The sequence below is a fragment of the Meriones unguiculatus genome, chromosome X (assembly GCF_030254825.1).
Source record: "Meriones unguiculatus strain TT.TT164.6M chromosome X, Bangor_MerUng_6.1, whole genome shotgun sequence".
NCBI lineage: Eukaryota > Metazoa > Chordata > Mammalia > Rodentia > Muridae > Meriones > Meriones unguiculatus.
The window spans coordinates 154,340,039-154,364,937 of record NC_083369.1 but is presented as its reverse complement, the minus strand read 5'-3'; the positions used below and the strand labels follow the sequence as shown (position 1 = coordinate 154,364,937).

Genomic DNA, 24,899 nt, shown 5'->3' with positions numbered 1-24,899 from the left:
AACAATGATGGCCAGCTTGGGTCCCTTCTTGTTTTGTATCCGTACACAATCTCAGGCATAATTTGGGACAAATAACCAACTGATTAGGCTATCCTCCTGTGTATGTAGACTCTCACTTAATTAGAAACTGTACCTTGGAATCCTGTCTCGCACTGCCACTGCATAAGAGGAGATAACCTGACCCTCTCTACCTGGAGAACAATGTAACCCAACTCTGGCCAATAGATTTATCTCAGGGAAATAGGAAAGGGTGATGTGTCCCGTCGTCCTAATCGAAGTCTCCAGGGCCGGGACCTGAACACCTGCAGCTGATCCCGGAATGCCTGCAGCCCAGCTAGGGACACGGCCAGGCCAGGTGGAGCGCTGGCGGAGTTGGCCGCTGAGGCGGTGGCCAGGGGCAGCATGGGTGGTGGCAGGTGGGGCAGCATGGAGGCCACCTCAGTCCCTAAGCCTCCACGGGGTGAGCCAGCCCGGGAGGAGTCGATGCTGGCATGCATGGGCGCGGGCAGGGCGTCTCCGGAGCCAGAGGCCCCATTGTTGGCTGGTGGCAGAGGCTGCTCAGACATCCCTGCAGAGACTCAGAGAGCGGCTCCTCCACTAGTCACCGCTTCCTCCTGCGCTTCCCTGGTCGCTGTCACTGTGACACCCCGAGGCGCTGTCACTATGACGCCTAGTCTGCGCGCCCCGGAAGTCGGAGCGCAGTGGTGGAGGAGACCCGCTGGGGGTGGGCCGGGGGGCGCGAGGAAGCCTCTGCCAGGCGCTGGCGGCCAGGTGACCAGGAGTGGTGGGACAGCAAGGGGCGCTGGCAGGCTGGCCTCGGTGAGGTGGGGAAAAGAAGCAGAGAGCCTGCGAGGGGCGCTGCTCTCCCGTCTGTTTCCGGTGGGCAGGCAGGCTGTGGAGAGGCTACTTGGGGATGTCGCCAGCTGAGGGGGTGGTGACAGGTGCGCCTGCCCGCTGGCTGTTTGGCAGCCTCTCAGGTGCAGGCTCAGCCCTGCTTCCTCTTGAGCCATTCCCTCAGACTCAGCGAGCCTGCTTTGCACCCAGGGAGAGAAAATGAGCCCTGCTGGGCCACAGGGAGCTTAGCCAGGGATTCCCTAGTGGGTCCATAAAGGGCCGAGGGAAACCATTTCTGAAGGAGAAGTCTCTCTCTTAAAACAGTTACTCTTTCGTTATTTAATTAATGAATGAGGAGTCCCTGCGAACTTCATGGGGAGAAAAGGAGCCACTTTAGGAATACCAACCAAGACAGGCAGGCAGATGGTCATAGTGAAGAAATGGGAAATGCTTGTGCATTTAGGAAGGGCTTCTGGAGATGTCTAAACATTTTATGAGCACATTAATTCTCATCATAGGCCTCTCTGTTAGGTAGCAAAAAATTATGCCCATTTTTTAACATTTGAATCTCTACTTGCTGCAGAGCAAACACCCCCAAACTCGGTGATATAAGATTTATTATTAAACATATCTGTGGAGCAGGTTTCTTCTGACTTAGTAACTGTTCTATTGCTAGGAAAAAAAAAATGACTAAGGTGACGTATAAAAGAACACGTTTACTTAGAGGCTTACTCACAGTTTTAAAAAGTTAGTCCATGATCACCAGGACAGGAAGCATGACAGCAGACAGTTAGGCTTTGTGATGGAGAAGTAGCAGAGAGCTCTCAAATTGATCTGAAAGGTGCAGGCAGAGACCCAGAGACCTAGAGAGTAAAAGAGAGAAAAAGAGACAGAGATTTGGGCTGGTGTGAGCTTTTGACACCTCAAAGCCCAACACCAGAGATATGCTTCCTCCAATATGGAACCTCCTAATCCTTTTCAAACAATTCCACTAACTGGAGACCAGTTAAGTAAAGATACGAGCCTATGGGAGCCATTCTAATTCAAACCACCACACCTTCCCTGTGTCTTCTGCTTGAATGACCTCATCTCAGACATTAAAAGTGTGTTGACTATGGCTGTGAGTCAACTTACCACTTGACTTAGGAAGAATCTGATGACAAGCTCACAGATATGGTCACTGGCAGTATTCCTTTCCCCAGGAATAAGGACACTACATCATTATTAGCTATTGGCCAGAAGTGGACCTCTTCAAAATGGCAACAGATTTTACCAAAGTGTGTAAATCAAGAAGACAACAGCACCAGAACAAAACCCAGGATGAGGTGACATGTTGTCACTTTTGCCATAATGTCTATTAAAAGTAAACTGCCTATCCAGTTCACTTTCATGCAGAGAGACTTTGACAAGGCCATTTACAACAGAATTTGACATCTGTGAAAAGCTCTGGTTCCTTTAATCCAGGAGACTTCGCTTGCTCCAACCTTATCACATCAAGTTTCTAAACAAGGGGATGACAAACCCCTTCTGCTATAAACTATGTACTTGGTATGTTAGGTCATGTGGGCCATATGTATCCATTGAAACTACTCATCTTCACCATTGTGGATGAAGTTAGTCACTGACAACATGTAAACAAGTGGATGTAATTTTATGTCAATAATACATATTTCCAAAAATATCCAATAAGCTGGACACTACAAGATGCAGGTATCACAGTTAGTGATACCTGCTCTATATAAGACCAGACCACGAGGAGTACATTCCCAGATGTCAAGAAATTCAGTTTGTTAGCCACAATATATATGGTATCCCTACCCTGGATGACCTTGTGCCACACCCAAACAGGTTTTGGATACTTCTGCAGCTAGCCTGTGACAAATAAAAATAAATGCCCATAGTGATCCCAGGGTAGTGAACTCCAGCAAGAAGAGGTCCAAGCTGGGGTTAGTTTTCACTTTGTTTTTAATTAATCAACCTTTATACATATAGAATGCTCTATTGGGTGCGAGAATAAGGAAGGAAGAGGAATTACAGGCAATACTGAAGTCAGTCAGGGCACCAGGTTGTGAGAAAATGGACTGAGAGCCAGCTGCTGCTCTTTAGAAACACATGCTTCTAGTACAGGGGCAGATAGACCAAGGTCTGAAAAGGAAGGGTTCTGCATCTGAATCAACATGTTGTCTTGGACAGAACACAAAGGTGGCACTGCTGGTGATTGACACACACCAAAGTAGAGTGTTCGTGAAGTCCAGGGTTGAGGGCAGAAATGGCCTACTGAGTCACATGGGACAATACAAATGTGCTACTTCATATCATGATTTTTTTTTTTTTTTAGAAATGATTACAATGCAGTGTTCACTAATCAAAACCCATGTGGAAAACCAGTTATTTAAGCAGAAACTGCATGTTTCATTCATCCATTATTGATGATTTTTGGACTAAAAAAATCAAATTTTGGATGGGATAATCTTCATTAATAATGATTTGACAAGTTAATACAGTCTCAACCTTCTTCTGAGTTCCCTCTTAACATTTTTTTTCGTTCCAAACTCCTGTTGACTTTCTCTTAATTGGCAAAGTAACATCCTCTTTCCACACTGATTTCTATGTCCCTCTTGTTGATAGCTGCTGACATGCAGAATGAATTATAATGAAACAACAACAGAAAACGTTCAGGAAAAACTCAACTTCTCCCTTAGGGCTTCTGGGTCAAAGGTCAAGTTCAGGATGAAATTCTAGATAAGGAAGGCTGAACCAGGAAATCTCTGAGACTCATTGAAGGACACCTGCCATACCTGAAGGTGCTATAGTTAAGTGGATGCTCCCTTGTGCAAGCAGCCAAAGGCATAGTTAGGAATGATGACTCAGGAAAGGGACCATAGGAGCCAAAAATAAACAGAGGAGAAAATGATAGTCCTTTAGGACATGATAAATAGCTCTCCAAAGTGTCAAATATCATGGGGCTGTAACTTGCCTACGCACTGTGGATTGGCCCCAAAAGTGGCCTGCATGTTTTTCATCAACTCTTCAGAAACAATTGGATGAAACACACAATGCTAGGTTGCACACAGATTGGTCCACTAAATATTGGACTCAAGGCCTGGTACATGTTCTACCACTGGGCTACAATCATAGACCCTAAGGGGATAATCTGTGCTTGAAATAGAACTATTTGAAGTGATTTAGTGAACCTGCTTTAGAAATCATATTATTTAATTATAGCTAATTATGCTTGGTAAGATATTAATATTTTTGGTTTGTTTCCTTTAAGCACCTTCAAAGATCCACGAAGTGAAGTATGTCCACCAATCTGTGGGACTTTCTAAACCTTAGTATTTCAAACATGTTAAAATATCTGTACCTTTCAAATGATAAAGCTCTTTCAAAAACTTCCGTCATTTTCCTTCTTCAGCTACAAGTATCTAACTTAGAAACAGACATCAACTAATTAAAGGTCCACAGCACTTTCTGGTACTGGCTGCCAATAGTCCCTCAGATACACCCTTTACCATAGTACAAATGGAAACTCACTATAGGTAATACAATTTACCTATAGGTAAAATTATAGGTGATAGTAACTATAGGTAAATTTGCCTCACACAGGGCTTTGAGGTTCATGAGAAACCCAGGTCTCACTGAGTCCTATGCCACCATACAACAGTCACTCAATGTGAAGAGTGCAGTCTGGCACAAAGTCACACTGGCATTGGGTGTCATATTGCTGACTAGTTGACTCAACAGCCAAGGACATGCTTCCATGTACTGTATCATCATGGGACCTTAGTGCTTGGCAAAATTATGTCAAGAACATCCTAAAGTTAGTGTGAATATAGGTGCTCCTAGTGTGAGCCCCTATATTCACCCTGACATGTGAGTACATGTGTGCAAGTACTGCCCTGATCAGATTTCGGGGTTTTGTAGGTTTTGGTTTCTTTGTTTGTTCCCTTTGTCTAGACAGAGTTTCTCTGTGTACTCCTGGCTGTCCAGGACCTTACTATGTAGACCAGACTGGTCTCAAACTCAGAGAACAGTCTGCCTCTCCCTCCTGAGTGCTGGAATTAAAGGCATGCACCACTACCCCCTGGCTAGTCTTTTTTGTCTTGTTTTCTTTCTTTGTTTTTTTTTTTTTTTTTTTTTTTTTTTTTTTTTTTTTTTTTTTTTTTTCGGAAGAGGGGAAAGGTGTTGTGTTATATGGTTTTGTTTGAACCACCCTTCCGGTGTAGCCTGGATTGAAACTTTGGTTTCCTCCTGCCTTCATCTCTCAAGTGCTGGACTTACAGGAATGCCAACTTTCCTCTTCTCTGTTTTTCTCTGATTGTGTGTATGGGATCATATGAGTATGTGTGTATATGTGTGAGAATCTGCATGTGCTTACATGTGACAGTGTGAAGGTGAGCCTGATCACCTTTAATTGAGGCAGGGTTGCTCACTGACCATGAAGAGCAGATATTCCAAATTGTCTACTAAAGAGCTTGCTCAGTGTATCCCATATCTCTGGTTCCTGAGGAGTGGGATTAAATGTTGGCACCAGGCCTTCCCAGCTTTTATGTGGGTTCTAGGAATGCAAACACTGCTCTTCATGCTTATACTGAGTCACCTCTCTACCCCACCTCTATTTTATTCTTCAATTATGTAAATCCCTTATTCTCTTAGTGTCATCACACACACACAGACACACACACACACACTTTGAAGTGACTCCCCAAAAGATGTTCATAGCCAATGCCAAGAACTTATGTCAAAGAGCCTGGTGGATGTGCTCATGCTACAGATCTTGAAAGAGGAAAATCATTGGGGAAGGCAGAGGTAGGTGGATCTCTGAGTTTGAGGCCAGCCTGGTCTACAAATTAAGTCCAGGACACCCAAGGCTACACAGAAAAACCCTGTCTCCAGGAAAAAAAATGGAAGAAAGGAAGGAAGGAAGAAAAGAAGGAAGGAAGGAAGGAAAAGGATAATACTGGATTGTTCTATGACCTCTAAATCCCATGGCAGGTGTTGTTGTAACTGAGGCAGAAGGAAATCTGAGACACAAAATATAAGATATACGTTTTCCTAGTCACTTTTTTATTGCTGCAGCAAAACTCCATGACCAGGCAACACATAAAAGAAAGCATTTAATGTGAGCTCACAGTTCCAGAGGATTATGATTAGACCATGGCAGCAAGCAGGCACACATGTCCCTGGAGCAGTAGTTGAGGGTTTACATCTAATCCAGAATCAGGAATCACAGAGAGCTAACTGAGAATGACATTAGCTTTTGAAGCCCTAAATCCCCCTCCAACTCCCTGCCCCCTGCCAGTGAAACACATTCTCCAGCAAGGCCACACCTTCTAATTCTTCCCAAAACAGTTCCACTAATTTCAAAACAAGCATTCAAATACATGAGCCTCTGGGGGCCAGTCTCATTCAAGCCACCATTTACACAGAGAAAGAAAGGTCATAGCAAGGTGATGCAGACAGAGACCTGACCATAGCTAATAAATGCTCTAGCCACCCAACCAAGAGGAGGCAAAGAATAGTTTCTGTCTTTGGAGCTGGAGTGAGTACAACTCTGTGACATCTTGATTTGGAAAGTCCAGCCTTTTTTACTATGTCTTCCTATTACCGTAATCTATTAATTCGGGCATAAAAACCAGTATACAGAGAAGTACACCACATGTTGTGTAGGTTCAGGGAGAGGGTGCACGAAGTTGTGAGCACATTAAGTATACTATGTGTTGTGAAAGGCAAAGATAAATAGAGGCATATTTTCAACATCAGTATTGTAATGCTTTTAGCCCAGCAATGGTGGCACTCACCTTTAATCCCAGCATTCAGGAGGCAGAGGCAGGTGGATCTAGTCTACAGAGTGAGTTTCAGGACAGCCAGAGCTACACAGAGAAACCCTAACTTAAAAAAAAAAATAAGTGTAATGTAATGGTTTTAATTTAAATGTACTTTTTAAAGACACAGAGCACAGTGTGCTACATAAATTTTATACCTTGATAAGGCAAATCAAGTTTTCTTACTTGTCTTCATAATATTCTCTCTTCTTCTTCTTCTACTTCTTCTTCTTCTTCTTCTTCCTCTCTCTCTCTCTCTCTCCCTCCCTTCTTCACTCTCTTTCAGCTCCGCCACATTTCAGTAAAGATATAGGTTATATAAATGTCTGGGTTAGTGGCAAAATTAATTTTCAGATTGAGATATGAGTTGGGCTGGCCTAACAACAGAAGCCCAAAAGCCACAAACGATCTTTCAAGATGCCATTAGAAGGTCACCATGGCTGCTGAAGCTCATGTTGTTACATCTGAGCCATTAGATGCCTCACACATGTCACACCTACCCACTTACAAACCCAACATCAACAGGATCTCGTTTGTTATGCCACGTGTTCCAGGCCAGCTTTCTAGAACACCAGAGTCTGCTGCAGGGTGTCTGATAGAAGAGGTTGAGGGAGATCTCCCAAATATATCTGAAGGGAAAGGAAGCAGGAGAGTGAGGTGTGGGGAGGAGTGTGGCTAGGCCTTGATGAACACTAAGGAAGTCTCCCTCCAGCCTCCGCTAGGGAGATCATGGGCACATACACATCACATAATTGTCCCTTCACCCTGAGTAAGAGCCCAAACCTTATAACCTGCACTACTTATTTATTAGCTGCAAGCCATATCACTCCCATGGTGGAACAAGATTCTGCATGGGTGGCTAAGGAGCCACTGGCAACCAGCACTCCCAGAAGCCCTCAGGTGGGCACTGATCAGAGCACCAGGACCTTCAAAGGGGTACCTGCCTCCTACTGAAAACATTTTTTTAAATCTGTGGCTAATAACTAATTTCATCTCAAAGAGTACAATTGCTTAAGAAATATCTGAGTGAGAAATCAAAAGAGACACAAATATTACTGAACATATTTGGAATTTCATGAATCTTCCAACTCATATGAGGGAGATACACACAGCAAATATGTTCACATTTTCATCTGGGAACAAGCTTTTAAAATCCAGATTTTAAAAAGGACCCCAAGTCCATAACTGTGTGTGATGGTTCATCTTGGCTCTCAACTTCACACACCTAACAAGAGGGAGTCTCAACCGAGGAATTGCCATCAGGTTGGACTGTGGGCATTTCTGTGGGACATTTTTCTTGATTTCTAGTTGATGTAGGATGGCATAGTCCACTGTGGGCCTTTGGAATGATCCTCAGGCTAGAGAACTTGAAACTGTATAAGAAAGATGATTGAACCTCAGCTGACATGTGGACCAGTAAGCAGTATTCCTCTGCTGTCTCTGCTTCAGTTCCTGCCTTCTGCATCCTCCTTTGACTTCCCTCAAGGCTGGAATATAACACAGAAGTGTAAGCCAGATAACCCTTTTCTCCACTAAGCACCTTTTGGTCATTTTGTTTATTCACAGCAACAGAAAGCAAACTCAGACAGCCAGGCTATGCCTGTACTCTTCACCCTGACCCTGCCATGTTTGGTTCTGAGGTCTGTATGCCTTGCTCAACTCAACTCTGTCGGGCAAGTATCAGTCTGTCTGTACCTTCTTGGCTTGTATCACTCTGTACTGACTCAATAGGTACAAATCAAATGGACTTATTGTATCCTCAGTATGATGAACAAGTATTCAGCTTCTTTTTGTTGTGGTTCTAACAGGTGCTCTCATGATTAATAACTGCTGAAGTTCTAACAATGTGGCCAAAACATCTTTTGAACAGAAATTGCAAAGGCAAATACCCCAGACAACAACTGTAGGAGAGTGAACACTGCCATGTAGAGAATAATAACACACTGATGGACATGAAATTGCAACTCAGAGTGCTTATAAATAATGCACTGGACAACTAAAACACCTGTGAATGTTTTAATATATAATAATATATATGTATAAATATATATACTATATATAAATATATAATATATATATAATATATATCCTGGGCAGTGATTGTACATGCCTTTAATCTGAGCAGCTGGGAGGCAGAGGCAGGCTGATCTCTGAGTTAGAGAGCAGACTCCTGCACAGAGTGAGTTCTAGGATAGCCAAGGCTACACAGAGAAATCCTGTTTTGAAAAACTAGTATATATATAAAGAGAGAGAGATTGTATCAACTCTTTTATTTTTTTAATTTCACTTTATTCACTTTGTAACCCCCCATAAGCCCCTACCTCCTCCCCACCCAGTCCCACCCTCCCATCCCCTTCTTCACACATGCCCCTCCCCAATTCTCCTGATAGGGTAGGTCCTCTTCTCCTTCCTTCTGAACTTAGTCTATCAGATCTCATCAGGAGTGGCTGCATTGATATCTTCTGTGGCCTGGTAAGAATATTCCCCCCGCAGGGGGAGGTGATCAAAGAACAGGCCATTCAGATTATGTCAGAGGCAATCCCTCTTCCCATTACTATATAACCCACTTGGACACTAAACTGCCATGGGCTACATCTGGCCAGGGGTTCTAGGTTATCTCCATGCATGGTACTTGTTTGGACATGAGTCTCTGGGAAGACCCCTGTGTTCAAATTTTCTGGTTCTGTTGCTCTCCTTGTGGAGTTCCTGTCCTCTCCAGATCTTACTGTTTCCCAGTTCTTACATAAGATACCATGCATATTGCCCAACAGTTGGACATAAGTCTCAGTGTCTGCTTTGATAGTCTGCAGGGCAGAGCCTTTCACAGGCCCTCCATGGCGGGTTTTTCGCTTGTTTCCTTTTTCTTCTTCTTCTGATGTCCTTCCTCTTTGCTTTTCGGGATGGGGATTGAGCACTATAGTCAGGGTCCTCTCTCTTGATTAGTTTCTTTAGATGTACAGATTTTAACAGGTTTATCCTATATTACATGTCTATATGAGTGAGTATATACTGTATGTGTCTTTCTGCTTCTGGGACAGCTCACTCAGGATGATCCTTTCCAGGTCCCACAATTTACCTGTAAATTTCATGATTTCCTTATTTTTTCATTGTTGAGTAATATTCCATTGTGTAAATGTACCACAATTTCTGCACTCATTCTTCAGTTGAGGGGCAATTGGGCTGTTTCCAGCATCTGGCTATTACAAATAAAGCTGCTACAAACATGGTTGAGCAAACGTCCTTATGCCTAGGAGTGGTATGGCTGGATCTTGAGGAAGCACTATTCCTAGTTGTCTGAGAAAGCGCCAGATCGATTTCCAGTGTGGTTGTACAAAATTTTATCAACTTTTGAAAGTTTGAAACAGAGGTAGGAATTTAAAAAATTGTTGTTGTTCAATAGAGGCGTCACAGACCTAAGAAACTCTTCCCAGGCTCTGATGCCTTCTCCTTGCCTTGGTTTTGGTATGGAACAAGTATTATCCCAAAGAACCACATGTTGGAAGCCTGGTCTCAATGTGGTGGTTTTAAAGAGAGGTGGAATGTTTAAGAGATGGGAGTCTTGTAAAAGGTCAATATGTCATTGTGTCATGCCCTTAGGAGGGATTAAAGACGTTACCATGGAATCCTGGTTCATCCCCTTGAGAGTGGGCTCTAGTCCACAGAGAAAAACTGGCTTTCTATATGTGCTCCTACTATACTGTCTACCATTTTCAGGTATAGCCAGAAAGCTACCCTAGAACTGAACAGAAAAGCCAAGTCCATGCACTTGGACTTCCAGGACCATAGCTAAGGAAATGTATGTTCTTTAAATTTTCCCAGCCCCATTGCCTTATTGCCTCATTGTCTTATAGCAAAAGGGACAAATACATCCCACATATAAATGTCTCTGTCATCTGATCTGGGCACTGACACACTTTTTTTGGACCTGTATGTGCATATATGCCACCCACCTTGTGGGAACTGGTCCCTCATGTCAGACTTTGCTTGATGTGCAGGGCTCATCTAAACTTTTGGCTGTTGTACACTAAATCGCACTTTCTGGCCCTACACAGAATACATTTTCCTCACCCCCTAACATGCTCTCACGCCTTCTAACACTTTCCAGCCAAGTAATTTGGTCAAAAAGTGAGGGGGTAGAAAGAAAAGTAACACATTTCTTTTCAATGTTTTCATTTTTCTTCTATAAGTACTACAATTCCCTTCTCTTCCCTTACAGATGTGAGAGAGTATAAAACATTCCCTCAACAAATGGTGTGGAGCGCGACTGGCTACTCTGTTAATTTATAGCTATCTAGCTGGAGTTGAAGGATGAAGTCTAATATATGAAGCAAAAGGAAGGGGATGGGTATCCCCAGTCCTTGCTTTCTTTCTTCACATTGATCAGGCTTTTCCATATTAGTACCAAAAGCCAGTTTTCTCTTTATTTGCGCTAAATTTCTTCAGAGATGCACTTCATCCATGAATCATGCTCTGAGACTCCTATGGAAGTCTGTTCCCTGCCCAGCCAGTCCCAGGTTCCACTTTTACAATCCAAAAACATTTGCAACTACCTTGTAGCTCTTGATTCCATAGGACTTGGTCTTTGTGGTGGTTTGAATAGGTATGGCTCACATAGAATCCTGTGTTTGAATGCTTGACCCGAGGGGAGTGGCACTATTAGGAGGTGTGGCCCTGTTAGAGAAAGTGTGGTTTTGTTGGAGGAAGTGTGTCACTGTGAGGGTGGGCTTTCAGGTCTCCTGTGCTCAAGCTCAAACCCAGTGTGGAGTCCAGTCTCCTCTTTGCTGCTTGTGGATCAAAATTAAGAATGCTCAGCAACTTCTCCAGCACCACGTCTGCCTGCACACTGCCATACTTTCCACCATTAATATAATGGGCTAAACCTCTGAAATTGTAAGCCAGCCCCAATTAAATGTTTTCCTTTATAAGAATTGCCACGCACATGGTGTCTCTTCACAGCAATAAAACCCAAACTGAGACAGCATTGATCACTAACTTTCTCATGTTGACAGATTTTACCTTCTGAAATAGAAGTTCCTTGAGGATATGCTTCCCAGTGTCTTCCAACATCTATTGACCACCAGTCGTTCTCTTGAACAGGAAGTGAGCATTCTACCAGAAGGGTGTCCACTAGACAGTTAATGTTTTTTTTTTTCTTTTGTTGAGCTACTATGTTGAGGGTAAACATAAGAGAAAAAACTTTCAGTAACTGTGCAATTGAGGTCAAACTGCTGTGAATATCCACTGTGATCTCCAGAGAACAACAGACAACAGATACATGAGTGATACATGACACCCATTACAGTGGAAAGTGTGCAAGCGAAGATGGATAGGTTCATTTAGACTCCTGTGTTTCTGTCTCCTGTACATCATAGTAACCCTATATTACAGAGTTTCACTGAACATGGATTTGCAATTACATTTATAAACTGCAGAAAGATACCAAGTACGATGATACACATCAGCAATCCCAGGACTTCAGAAGTGGAGTGAAGAGGATTAGGAGTTCAAGGCCAGTTTGTGCTTCATAGCAACTTCAATTTCTCCCTGAGAGACATTAGACCATATCTCAAAGAACAAAAACAAAACAAAAAAAAATTTAACAGAACCTGGAAAGATAGGTCAATGGTTAAAAACATGTATCACTCTTGTGGGGCTCACAAGTTCATTTCCCGCCACACATAATAGGATGTTCACACTCTCAATAATGCCAGCTCCAGGGTATCTGATGATCCCTGCTGAACTGCACAGGCACATGCACTAACAGGTGCACAAATGCTTATGCACACATACACACATACACATAATTAACAATAAGATATATCTTTTAAAATAAATAAATCTGAAAGAGAACTATAGAGGTTTAGATGGTCTTCTGCTACAGGGCTGGAGTTTGTCAAGGTCATGCCACTTGCTGCAAAAGTAGATGAGGACCAGCTTCCTCGTGTAAGCCCTGTTGTACCACAGCGATGCTGTTTAAGAATGCTGCTCCTCACAGCAGCTTTGCGTTATTCAGTGTGTGCAACAGCATGTGCTTTGAGTATTTGAGCTATTTATAATAACAAATTAGAACTGTGTCTAATAGCAAAATCTCTAAGTATCTATACAGAGGTTGGATATTTACACAGGTTGCTTTCAGTTGTTCTTGATCTTGCTGTTATTTATTTTGAGACAGGAACTCATACATGTGGTTGAAGCTGGCATTGAACTGATCCTCTTACCTAGTCAATGCTGGGATTACAGGTGTGAGCCACCATGCCACCTGAGAGACCCTATAGTAACTATGCTGGGCAAAGTATTAAATAGGTTGACCCAAGTCACAGAAAGCATCAAATGTTGGGAATCTTGACCGTCAGACCAGTGTGTTTTCTTACAGTCCTATATATATCATCTATTTTTCCCTCTCCTTGGTATTCAAAATCATAAATAAGAAGTAGCTTTGAGTTGCACACTATATTCAGGTGTTTTCTAATTGCCTTGATTGGACATCCTCCAAATAGATCCATAGCTTAACAACATCACACAGTCAATCCCCACCCTCATTGCATCCATCACCTGCTGCTGAAGAGTTTAATTTAGCCAGAATATAACTCCATTTTGAAATAAAGATTTTGACTGGGAACTGAATTCAGGTACCAGGAAATATCACAGAGTGTACACCTGGCAGAAAACAAAGTTAACTCTCCTAGCAACAGCCTGCAGGAAATATAATAAAATAAATGCTTCATAGAAAATAGAGACAAACTCCCTGGCAATAATCAATGGGAATCGGTTAAAAATTGGGTGGGAAAATTCTCCCCAATGTTTCAGATATGGTTTAGAAAAATAGCCATTGTAATTATATGCCTTAGCCATTGTGATTGTGTGCCTCAGAAAAGGTCAACCTGCCCTGCTAAACTTCACCAAATTCTGTAACGCCAAGGCTTGTGCCCCCCTGCTTGCTGCCATGGAAACCCCCTTATCACAGACTTTCCCTTTAAAAATCCTGTTCACTCAGAGCTCGGGGTCCCACTGCTCTACTGCTGAGCCAGTGAGACTTGGGTCCCGAGTTCGATCGCTCTCGTAATAAAGCTCTCTTGCAATTGCATCGAGTCGTCTCCTGGTGGTCTCTGAGGGAAGTTATTAAGACATGGAGAGGATGGGATCACCCCAAGGACCAAATATATCTGGGCACAGGGGCCTTTCTGAGACTGATTCTCAGTACCCCTTTCAGTACTGGCCTTTTTCCACAGCTGATCTCTACAATTGGAAGGCTCACAATCCCCCTTTTTCTGAGAACCCCCAAGCCTTGACTGACTTGTTTGAATCTGTCCTTTTCTCTCACCAGCCCACTTGGGATGATTGCCAACAGCTTTTACAGACACTCCTGACTACCGAGGAGAGGGGACGAGTTCTTCTAGAAGCAAGGAAGAATGTCCTGGGGGCGGATGGGAAGCCTAAAGTTCTCCCCGACGAGATTAATAATGGGTTTCCTCTCTCTCGTCCTGATTGGGATTACAATACACCAGAGGGTAGGCAGCACTTGAAGGTTTACTGCCAGACTCTAATGGCGGGTCTCCGTGGGGCTGCTCGAAGACCCACCAATTTGACTAAGGTAAGAGAAGTGGTCCAGGGGCCGGAGGAATCTGCTGCAGCCTACTTAGAATGGCTGATGGATGCATTCCGCTGGTTTACTCACTATGACCCTGCTTCAGATGAGCACAGGGCAACAGTGGCTGTATCTTTCATAGATCAGTCAGTTAGGGATATTCGTAGGAAACTTCAGAAATTAGAAGGTCTGCAGGATAAGTCGTTGAAGGATTTAGTGCAAGTAGCAGAGAAAGTCTTCTATAGTCGAGAAACAGAAGAAGAAAAAGAAGAAAGGAAACAGAAAGAACAGGAGATAAGAGAGAGAGAGAGAGACAAGAGGCAGGATAAAAAATTGACTAAGATTCTTCTGGCCACCGTAGTTCAGGAAAGTCGTTCTGAAAGGGAGAGAGTTCCTGGCAACCGTAAGGGCCCTTTGTCTAAGGACCAGTGTGCCTACTGCAAGGAGACGGGACACTGGAGGAGGGATTGCCCCAAAAGGAAGAAGAAGCAGCTGAATTCTCGAGCCACAGGGACCAGGGTCCTGACCTTAAACAATGACAGCGATTAGGGAGGACGGGGTTCGGTTCCCCTCCCCGAACCCAGGGTAACCCTCAAGGTGGAGGGGAAGCCAGTCCATTTTCTAGTGGATACTGGCGCTCAGCATTCAGTTCTGTTGCAAGACTCAGGGGCTAAGAAAGAAAAACAAAATCATGGGTTCAAGGGGCCACTGGATGTAAGCAATATACATGGACTACCCGAAGAACAGTGGACCTTGGAGTGGGCCGGGTATCCCACTCGTTCTTAGTCATGCCTGACTGCCCATACCCATTGCTGGGACGGGATATTCTGACCAAAATAGGAGCCCACATCTATTTTATCCCAGAAGGCCCACAGGTTACAGATAAAAGAGGGGATCCTATTCACGTGCTTACAATTCACTTGGAAGATGAATACCGGCTATTTAAAAATTTAAAAGAGGGGGAAAAAGACATTGACTGGTGGGTAAAAGAATACCCTGAGGCCTGGGTTGAAACAGCTGGCTTAGGGAAAGCAAGAAAGCAACCGCCAGTCCAGATAGAGCTAAAACCTCAGGCAGCCCCAGTTGCAGTGCGGCAGTATCCAATGTCTAAGGAAGCCCATGATGGGATTCGCCCTCATATACAGTGACTCCTTGACCTAGGGGTTTTGAAAAGGTGTCAATCTGCTTGGAATACTCCATTACTGCCGGTCCAAAAGCCTGGGAGCAACGATTATCGGCCTGTGCAAGACCTGAGGGAAGTTAACAAACAGGTTATGGACTTACATCCAACAGTCCCCAACCCGTATAACCTGCTGAGCTCCCTTCCCCCTGACAGAGCCTGGTATACTGTTCTAGACCTTAAAGATGCATTCTTTTGTCTTCAACTTAGCCCTGCCAGCCAAGACATTTTCACTTTTGAATGGAAAGATCCCGACTCCGGGGTCTCGGGCCAACTAACATGGACTCGACTTCCCCAAGGATTTAAGAATTCTCCTACCATATTTGATGAAGCCCTGCACCGAGACCTGGCACACTTCCGGGCCACAAATACTCAGGTAACTCTTCTCCAGTACGTGGATGACATCTTACTAGCTGCAGATTGTCAGAAAACCTGTCTCAAAGCCACTGGCCAACTTTTACAAGAATTGGGTGAACTCGGCTATAGAGCATCAGCAAAGAAGGCCCAGATATGCCGGAAACAGGTCAGTTACCTGGGGTATATACTAAAGGAAGGAAAAAGATGGTTATTGGAGGCTAGAAAAGAGACTGTTTCATATTCCCCCTCCACGAACTACAAAACAACTGAGGGAATTTCTTGGTACAGCGGGGTTTTGCCGATTATGGATTCCTGGGTTCGCTGAAATGGCAGACCCTCTGTATGCCCTTACAAAGGGCAATGACACTTTTTCCTGGGGAAAAGATGAACAGGCTGCATTTGATAATATTAAACAGGCTTTAATGTCAGCTCCAGCCTTGGGACTTCCTGATGTCACTAAACCTTTTCATCTCTATGTGGCCGAGAACCAGGGAATGGCTAAAGGGTTGTTAATTCAAAAGATTGGACCCTGGAAGAGACCGGTAGCTTATCTATCTAAAAAGCTTGATCCAGTAGCAGCAGGATGGCCGACCTGCCTTCGGATAATAGCAGCAGTCACCGCATTGGTAAAGGATGCTGACAAGCTGACCTTGGGACAAGATCTTACTGTTTATGCCCCTCATGCCCTTGAGAGTGTTGTCAGATAGCCACCTGATCGCTGGCTCACGAATGCGCGCATGACTCATTATCAAACTTTGCTTTTGAATAATGACAGGATTACTTTTGCCCCAGCAACGGGGCTAAACCCTGCCACCCTGTTACCAGATCCAGAGATTCAGCCCCCAGAGCATGATTGCTTGCAGGTGTTGGCGGAAGAACAGGGATGGCGAAAGGACTTAAAAGACCAGCCTCTGCCAGATGCTGAGGTGATATATTACACAGTTGGGAGTAGCTTTTTGGAAAATGGAAAAAGAAAAGCGGGAGCAGCGGTGGTGGATGGACACAAGGTAATATGGGCCCAAGCGCTGCCTGAAGGCACCTCTGCTCAAAAAGCAGAACTAATTGCCTTAACTCAAGCATTAACTTTGGGGCAAGACAAAAAGATAAACATCTACACTGACAGCAGGTATGCCTTTGCTACGGCCCATGTGCACGGGGCCATCTACCAGCAGAGAGGCCTATTGACGTCAGCCGGTAAAGAAATTAAAAATAAAAATGAAATCTTGGCCTTGCTCAATGCCTTACTACTGCCCACCAAGGTAAGCATAATTCACTGCCTGGGACATCAGAAGGGAAATTCCAAGGCAGCAAAGGGAAATAACATGGCTGATCAGGAGGCTAAAGCAGCTGCTAGAGGAAGTCCTGCTCCAATGATATTAACTACTGAATTGCCAGAGAAGGAACAGCTAAAATACTCAGAGGATGACCTGGAGCAAATACAGAGAAAACAAGGGACATTCGATGCTAATGTGGGAGCATGGATTGACTCCAAAGGTAAGGTCATTTTGCCACAGGAAGATGCTAAGAGACTAATAGCGCAAATGCATCAATGGACTCATTTAGGGGCAAGGAAATTGACTGAAATTGTTCTCCAATCTCCTTACCGAATACTAAACCTCACTGCTCTAACCGAAAAAGTGACTCAGACATGTATAACTTGCCAAAAGGTAAACGTAGGAAAGAATTTCCAAAGCTCAGGAAAACGGTTAAGGGGAACTAGACCTGGAATGCATTGGGAAGTGGACTTTACCAAGATCAAGCCGGCCAGGTATGGAAATAAATATCTTCTAGTCTTTGTAGATACCTTCTCAGGATGGGTGGAAGCTTTTCCCACTAAGAAAGAGACTGCTCTGGTTGTAGCCAAGAAGATTTTGGAAGACATTTTTCCCCAGTTTGGAGTACCAAAGGTAATCGGGTCAGACAATGGGCCGGCCTTCGTTGCTCAGGTAAGTCAGGAGGTGGCCAGATTTTTGGGGACTAATTGGAAATTACATTGTGCATATAGACCCCAAAGTTCAGGACAGGTGAAAAGCATAAATAGAACTCTAAAAGAGACCCTTACTAAATTGACCATGGAGACTGGAGGTGACTGGGTGGTACTCCTCCCTCTGGCTCTTTTTAGGGTCAGGAATACTCCTTCCTTGTTGAATCTCACGCCTTTTGAACTATTGTATGGAGTTCCTGCTCCCTTGAATCTCCTGGGAGACCCTCTTGACATAACTAGTGGTAACTCTGACTTGTTGTCCAGGTTAAAGGGACTGCAGCTTATTCAAAAAGAAATCTGGAACAAGGTTGGCAGTGCATATGCGCCAGGATCCTTAGAGGTGCCACATCAGTTCCAAGTTGGAGACTTGGTTTATATACGGCGACACCGTAGTCAAAATTTGGAACCCCAGTGGAAAGGTCCTTACTGCATCCTGCTCACCACCCCAATGGCTGTGAAGGTAGAAGGCATTGCTGCTTGGATCCACGCATCACACGTCAAACCCGCTCCAGAGGACTCCACTTCTGACTGGAAAATCCAGCCCAGTGACAAACCCTTAAAACTTAAACTTGTTAAGAATGTTAGCCGTGGGTGATAGCCACAAACTGCTGGTGCTTTTGGCTCTGTTAAGCACTTACAATACTTGCTTGGGCTCCAGTCTTCACCAGCCCACACTTTTGACTTGGGAAGTAACTAATCAGAGACATATTATAATTTGGTCTGTTTCAAAGATAGCCCCACCCTTCACATGGTGGCCGGACTTGTACCCTGACCTTTGCAAAATGGCTCTAGGAGCACCTGCTAACTGGGATTTGCAAAGCCACCTAGACCCCAACGTGGTTCCTGGGGACCATAGATGTGGGTCTTTTAGTGAGAGAAGGGGCTTAGATCCCTGGGGGGGGGCTGCGGGACCACCAACCACCGCAGTATGCTGCGAGTCCTAACCTTTTATGTATGTCCAGGTCCCCATCAACAACCTAAAATGGTAAACAAATGTGGGGGAAAAATGACTTCTACTGCAAGAATTGGAGGTGTGAAACCACTGGCGATACTTCCTGGAAGCCTACCTCCAGTTGGGATTACATTGTTGTTAAAGCTAATTACAGTCATGCCCAGCCCCCAGACTGGGGACCAAACAATAGGTGGACTAATCAGCCAATATGTACCACCTGGTGCCACCCCCTGCTAAACCGGTTCACAGACGCTGGAAAACAGATTTCAACTAACTGGGTGACGGGGTTCACTTGGGGCCTACGAATATATAAGGAAAGATATGATGATGGGTTACTTTTCACCATCAAATTAAAAATAACAGCTCCATCTGTTGAAGTAGGGCCAAATAAAGCTAGCCCTCACCTGGTTCCCCCAATGAAAGAGGACCCCCAGACTATAGCCCCACGTCCAGCAACCCCCTCACTGACTCCTAACTCAAAAATGGGTAAAGATTCTTCTTCCCCTAAGCCTCCTGGACCATACATTACTTCCCTAGCACAGGGGGCCTCTCAGGCCCTAAATAATACCAACCCCAAGGTTACTGAGTCTTGTTGGTTATGCTTTGGAATTGCTCCCCCATATTATAAAGAAATTGCCTTTACAGATGAGATAAGTAACTCCCAAGAGGCAACAGCCTGCCGTTGGACGCAAAGGGAGGCTAGACTTTCCCTGTCTGCCGTTTCAGGGCAAGGACTCTGTGTAGGTAAAGTTCCCCCCAGTCATCAGTTTTTATGCAACCAAACCTATGATGTTGCAGGTCTGTCTGGGTACCTCATACCACCAATCGATGGATGGTAGGCCTGTGTGACAGGGATCACTACTTGTGTCAGTACTCAGGTGCTTGTCATTTCATCTGACTACTGTGTCCTGGTCCAGGTAATCCCCCGAGTCACCTATCACCCGTATGAAGAGCCCTTCCAATACTGGGACTCTGTGGGGGACCTGCTGATACAAACAAAAAGAGACCTGGGAATTTCCTTAGCCATAATGCTTGGGGTCGGGCTAGGAGCAGTAGGGACAGCAGCTGGAGGGTCGGCTATAGCCCTCCGACATAGCGGGTTAAATGAGCTTAGGGCAGCTGTTGATGAGGACATAGAAAGATTAGAAAGCACAATTAGAGAGCTCAAAGATTCCTTACAGTCATTATCAGAGATGGTGTTACAAAACAGAAGGGGCTTAGATTTATTGTTTTTGCAACAAGGAGGTTTATGCACGGCCCTAAAAGAAGGATGCTGTTTCTATGTCGACCATACTGGAGTTGTCACTGAGACCCTAGATAAGGTCAAAGAGGGCTTAGAAAAGAGAAAGCGAGAATGAGCCCAAAGCCTAGGATGGTTTGAAGGATGGTTTAATTCCTCTCCATAAATGACCACTTTAATCTCCACCTTGCTAGGCCCTTTGCTAATTCTTCTTCTGATTGTAACTCTTGGCCCCTGCATTCTTAATAAGCTAGTCAATTTTGTGAGAGAACGGATCAGTACCGTTCAGGTCCTTATGCTTCGACAGCAGTATCAGCAATTAGAGATGCAGGCTGAATCTAGCCTGTAATTTTAGGGTTAAAATTATGCCAAAGAAGAAGGGGGGAATGAGAAATGGGACCATCCCAAATTAGAAAGAAAAACAACTGGACCTTGAATAAGGGCCAGCTAAAAAGAAAGAGCAAGTCAGGCAATTTAGGGGAGGACTGTCCTTGAAGCTGTAAGCGGCCTGCTACAGAACCGAGAGATGGGAGAAGAGGGGAGGACTGTCCTTGGAGCTGTGAGTTCCCCGCTACAGCTGCCAACCGCATAACTGCTATCTTTTCTGCTAACTAATCAATGTAAAGGCCTGATTTTTTAGGAATAAAAACTCTGTGCTTTGTATGCTCGGAGTCGTCTCCTGCTTTGAAGGGACGACCCCCATCGCAATCAGAATAAACTGCCTCTTGCTTTTGCATCAAACCGTGGTCTGTGAGTCACTTTGGGGGAGGGAGCAGTACGGATCCTGCACCGGGAGTGCAGGTTTTGCAGGGCCTACTATGGAGAACAAGGGATGGCCATATTCAGGGAACTCTAGTTTGCTGTGGAGACAAGTCATGAGAGCATAGGGCAAAAGATAAGTGTCTTAGGAATTTAAGGGATGCTCCGGGGCTCTCGGGCAAAAGGGGGCCCCTGTGTGCTGAGACTTGGGCCGCATGCAGATTTAAGTCTACGCAAAATTAACATGGGGAAGAGGAGGGCAAAAGTTAAGAGATAGGCCAGAAGGCTGTGCCTCTGGACCTTTGGGAGGCACTGTTGGGAAACGCTTAGAAAACCCTCTTTAATCCTGGAGCGAGAAGAGGCAAGGACCCTATCAGCACCGAGTCTTAAGTCTGTGTGACCTTGGTTCAGCCTCTCTTGGGCGCCTCAGTATCCTCCTCACCAGGGAACTCGAGTCGACCCCAAGCACAGACAGAGGCTGTGAAGAAAACAAATGCCCTAGCTTTGACAATCCCTAAGTGTGTGCGAGAGGACAAGTGCTGCCAGCTCGAAACAGAAAGGGTTACTCGGGTGAGAGTACCAAGGTGGGATCCTCGAGCCTGCCAGGGTGCTAGGAGGCAAAAGCTCGCCCATGGGCACACCTGGGACTGGTGCACATGCGCCAAGTCTTCTGTCACAGTCACGTGCCCCAGACATTCTGTACAGGGGCTAGGCGAGCACTCTCCGACTGACAGGTCCCGCGGACGAATCGGCGGGAAGAATTCTTTTGTTCTTCGGGAGGAGAGGTTGTTGATTGGACATGACCTCAGTCAGGGGCGGGCTCTTTGCTCTCCTCAGTTACCGGGATGCCCAGCCCCTGCCCCCTCAGCTGGCAGCCCTCTTGGTGCTGATCCCTACCCAGTGGGCAGCGCCAGGAGCTGCTCCAAGTGGTCAGTGTAGGGCTGCTACTGCTGTGGGCCTCAGCCGCCTGTGCTGCCTGCCAGGGCCACGGGCCCAAACCTGGACGCGCCATGGCCCCCAGTTCCTGTGCGGTGCCTTGGTCACCCGCTGCTGCCCGGGGCAGGCCAGTGAGTGACAAGAGTCAGCCCAAAAGACACGCCAGAAACCCATGGTGGGGGGTGAGGGGCGGGGCGGCAGGAGCGGGGTTGTGGTAGGCTTGCATAGGGCAGGGTCAGGACTCTGGCGGAGCATCCCTGGAAATAGCACTCCAGCTTCCCGGTTGGCCTTGAGCACAGTCTTCCAGATGCTGGCAGGGAGGCTGGGAGGGCAGCCCGGGTGGAGGTCAGAGAGCCCTGTGCCCTGGGACTGTCCAGTGGGGTAGCAGTGAACCTGCCTTTCAGTCTGAAGCCCTGGGTGCCTCAGACGCGGAGTGCTGAGATGTGCTCACTGGCTGCTTGTTCTCCAGGCCTAAACCTTCCTCCAAATCAGTCATAGGCCTAAGTTGCTCTCAAACTCCACAGCGTTGTGAGTCGTTTTTTTGTTTTGTTTTCTTTTGTTTTGTTTTTTTTTTTTCTGGACGCCTGAGACTAAGGTTTGAGGAAACAGGTCTACAATGCTTTCTGAGCCAAGCAGGGTGGTATTCAGGGCCCTGTGTTTTTGGTAGGGCGATGATCCTCCTCCTGTCTCTTTCCATGGAGACCCATCTGAGCCTTCTGTGCTCCTCTGGACTCACTGTTTACTGCTTCTCGAAAAAATTAGTCAAATGTCCACCGTGGCTGCTGTTTTTGTTTATCGTTTATTGCTTTTTTTTGTCTTTTTTATTTTTATTTTTTTTCGAGGTGTGAGTTCTGTGGTGTTTGACTACCATTTCTGGAGCGTGTGCTTTAGGAGGATAAGGATGGTGATGATTTATTTTATCCCCTAAGGCGACAGTCTGTTTAAGAGATAGATGTAGCAGTATGTTAGACTATTGGAAAAAATTGTTTTTATTGGGAATAGACTTGCTCTATCCCAGAAACTTTAAACAGAACTGCACCTTGGTATGGGAGCTCATGCACTCTACTAAAGGAAGAGTGCTATGCAATGGGACATTAGGGTGGGACATCCTGATCCAGAGGGGAAAGGAACGAAGACAAAGGGTAGGAGCAGTGGTCAGCAGGAGACAACTTGGAACCACATGGAGAGATGAACAGAACTTAAGATATGACTAAAAGAAAGTATAAGGAGTAAAATCTGAATGGTAGGAAACTATGTGGGTTTGGAGGTTTAGAATGGAGTAATCATTGCCTAGCATTGTGCTCTAGGTTAATTAAATAAATCCTAGACACTGTGTGGTGATATGATTTGGTGTTTCTGATTTAGGAATAACCACTGCCTAACTAAAACATAAATCAATAATAAATATTAATATTCAACAATTCCTATACATTCTTTTGCAAAATGGTCAACTTTTTAAACTGAAGATATATGTATGATGGACAAATTAAAATAAAATACATTAATAGGTAAAGCTCACTAAGAATTTATGAATTTGTTATTTGATATATTCTTATCATTTCTGAATTAAGGTTAATCCACAGTTGTTTTAGTTGTTTTTTTGTTTGATTGATCTTGTTTTTGTTTTGTATTATTTCGCTTGAGACAGGGTTTCACTGTATAGCCTTGGCTACTCCTCAGTGTGGGATACACAAGAAATGGCATCTCAAAGAACCAACAGTGCTGAAGTTTATAAATGAATTATGCAAAGAAAAGACAAAAGACCTACTGTTTTAATAATGCTCATTGTGATGTAGCAATTAAAATACCCAGCAAAAACTGAAGTTGTTGTATTAGGGTAACTATTGAATCAAGCATCATACCCTATTCATAAATATTCATGAGCTAGCAAAAGCATTAAACATGGATAATGAAATTCTCTTGCTTTCAGATTTTCTTGGGATAGCTGTCCTAACATAGGGTTAGATCAAGGAGAGACTCCCTAAGATTGTATGTGTTAGTCAATGCTGACATTTTGATTAATCTATATCATTAAAAGATTCAATACCCAAAATGAGGTGAGAGCCTAACTAACTTCAGCAGATACTGCAAAATCTGAAACCAGTGGATGATTTAATTTCCAAATAAGAAAAAAAGAAAAGCAATGGAAACTTGACCTGGAACAATTTTGAGACAATAATCTATTATTATCTCTTCCTTTAAAAACTCCCCCCAAAAAAGTTTATTTCATCAAGGCTAAAATTGTTTGTCTTCATCGTTTAAAAAAAAAAATGGCCCCGAGGAAGGGCAATGAAAAAAGGAACACTACTATTCAGTTTCCATCTCCTCACAAGTGTAGCACTGGCAAAGAGCAACAACCTGCTGCCCCCTCAGACTGCATTCAGCCCCAGCCTCTCAAAAGTATCTATCTCCAGAGCAGAGTGCGGGTTTCCCTCAAAATTATACATTCACAGGCGACAGGATCCTAATGGAAATGAAGAGTACTGCCTTGCTCGACCTCCTTAATCTCACTTGTAGTTTTCATATGGCAACCGAAAAGAAGACACCTATGGGGAGAAACTAAGGGCCCGTGGGGAAAACTATGGTTTAGAGCAGCTAGGAACCTTATTGGAGCTGCATCTTATTTGGGGATTTCCAGCTCCACCTGGAACATAAGAAACAGGGCTGACAGGCTGTTTTCTTCAAGCATCAACAGCTGTTAACACCACTTATCTTTCAAGACAGGGTCTTGCTGGGTAGCTCTGGCTGGACTGCCAAGCCATGGCAATCCTCCTGCCTCAGTAGAGTGATTGAGTTGCCATACTGAGGTGCAGTTCTGTTAAAATTTAATGGAATACTTCAAGACTATTCACAATAAAAACGTCTTTTTAATAGTCCCATACTCCTACATCTATCTCTTAACAGACTGTTGCTTTACGGGACAAAATTAATCATCAACAACCTTATCCTCCTAAACCACACTCTCCAGAAAAAGTGGTGTTCAAACACCAAAGAACTTAAACCCCCCAAAAAAAGAATGAAAAAAAGAAAAGAAAAGCAACGACAAAAAAAATAAATAATAAATAATAATAAAAAAAACCCATTACAAACAATGAATAAAAATAGCAGCCACGGTGGACATTTGACTTGGGTTTTCAAGAAGCACTAAACAGTGAGTCCAGAAGAGCACAGAAAGCTCAGAGGGGTCAACGTGGAAAGAGCCAGGAGGAGGATCATCGCCCTACTGAAAACACAGGACCCTGAATAC

At 44.5% G+C, this 24,899-nt stretch overlaps 1 protein-coding gene across 1 annotated transcript; it reads left to right on the top strand.

The window, feature by feature from the left end:
- The first annotated feature begins 663 nt into the window (after window positions 1–663).
- Window positions 664–18,360, top strand: LOC110541474 (uncharacterized). The gene is given in 6 exon segments (XM_060374764.1): window positions 664–819; window positions 13,870–14,928; window positions 14,931–16,015; window positions 16,017–17,647; window positions 17,650–17,696; window positions 18,178–18,360. Coding segments are annotated over 6 exon segments (4,161 nt in total).
- The last annotated feature ends 6,539 nt before the right edge of the window (window positions 18,361–24,899 follow it).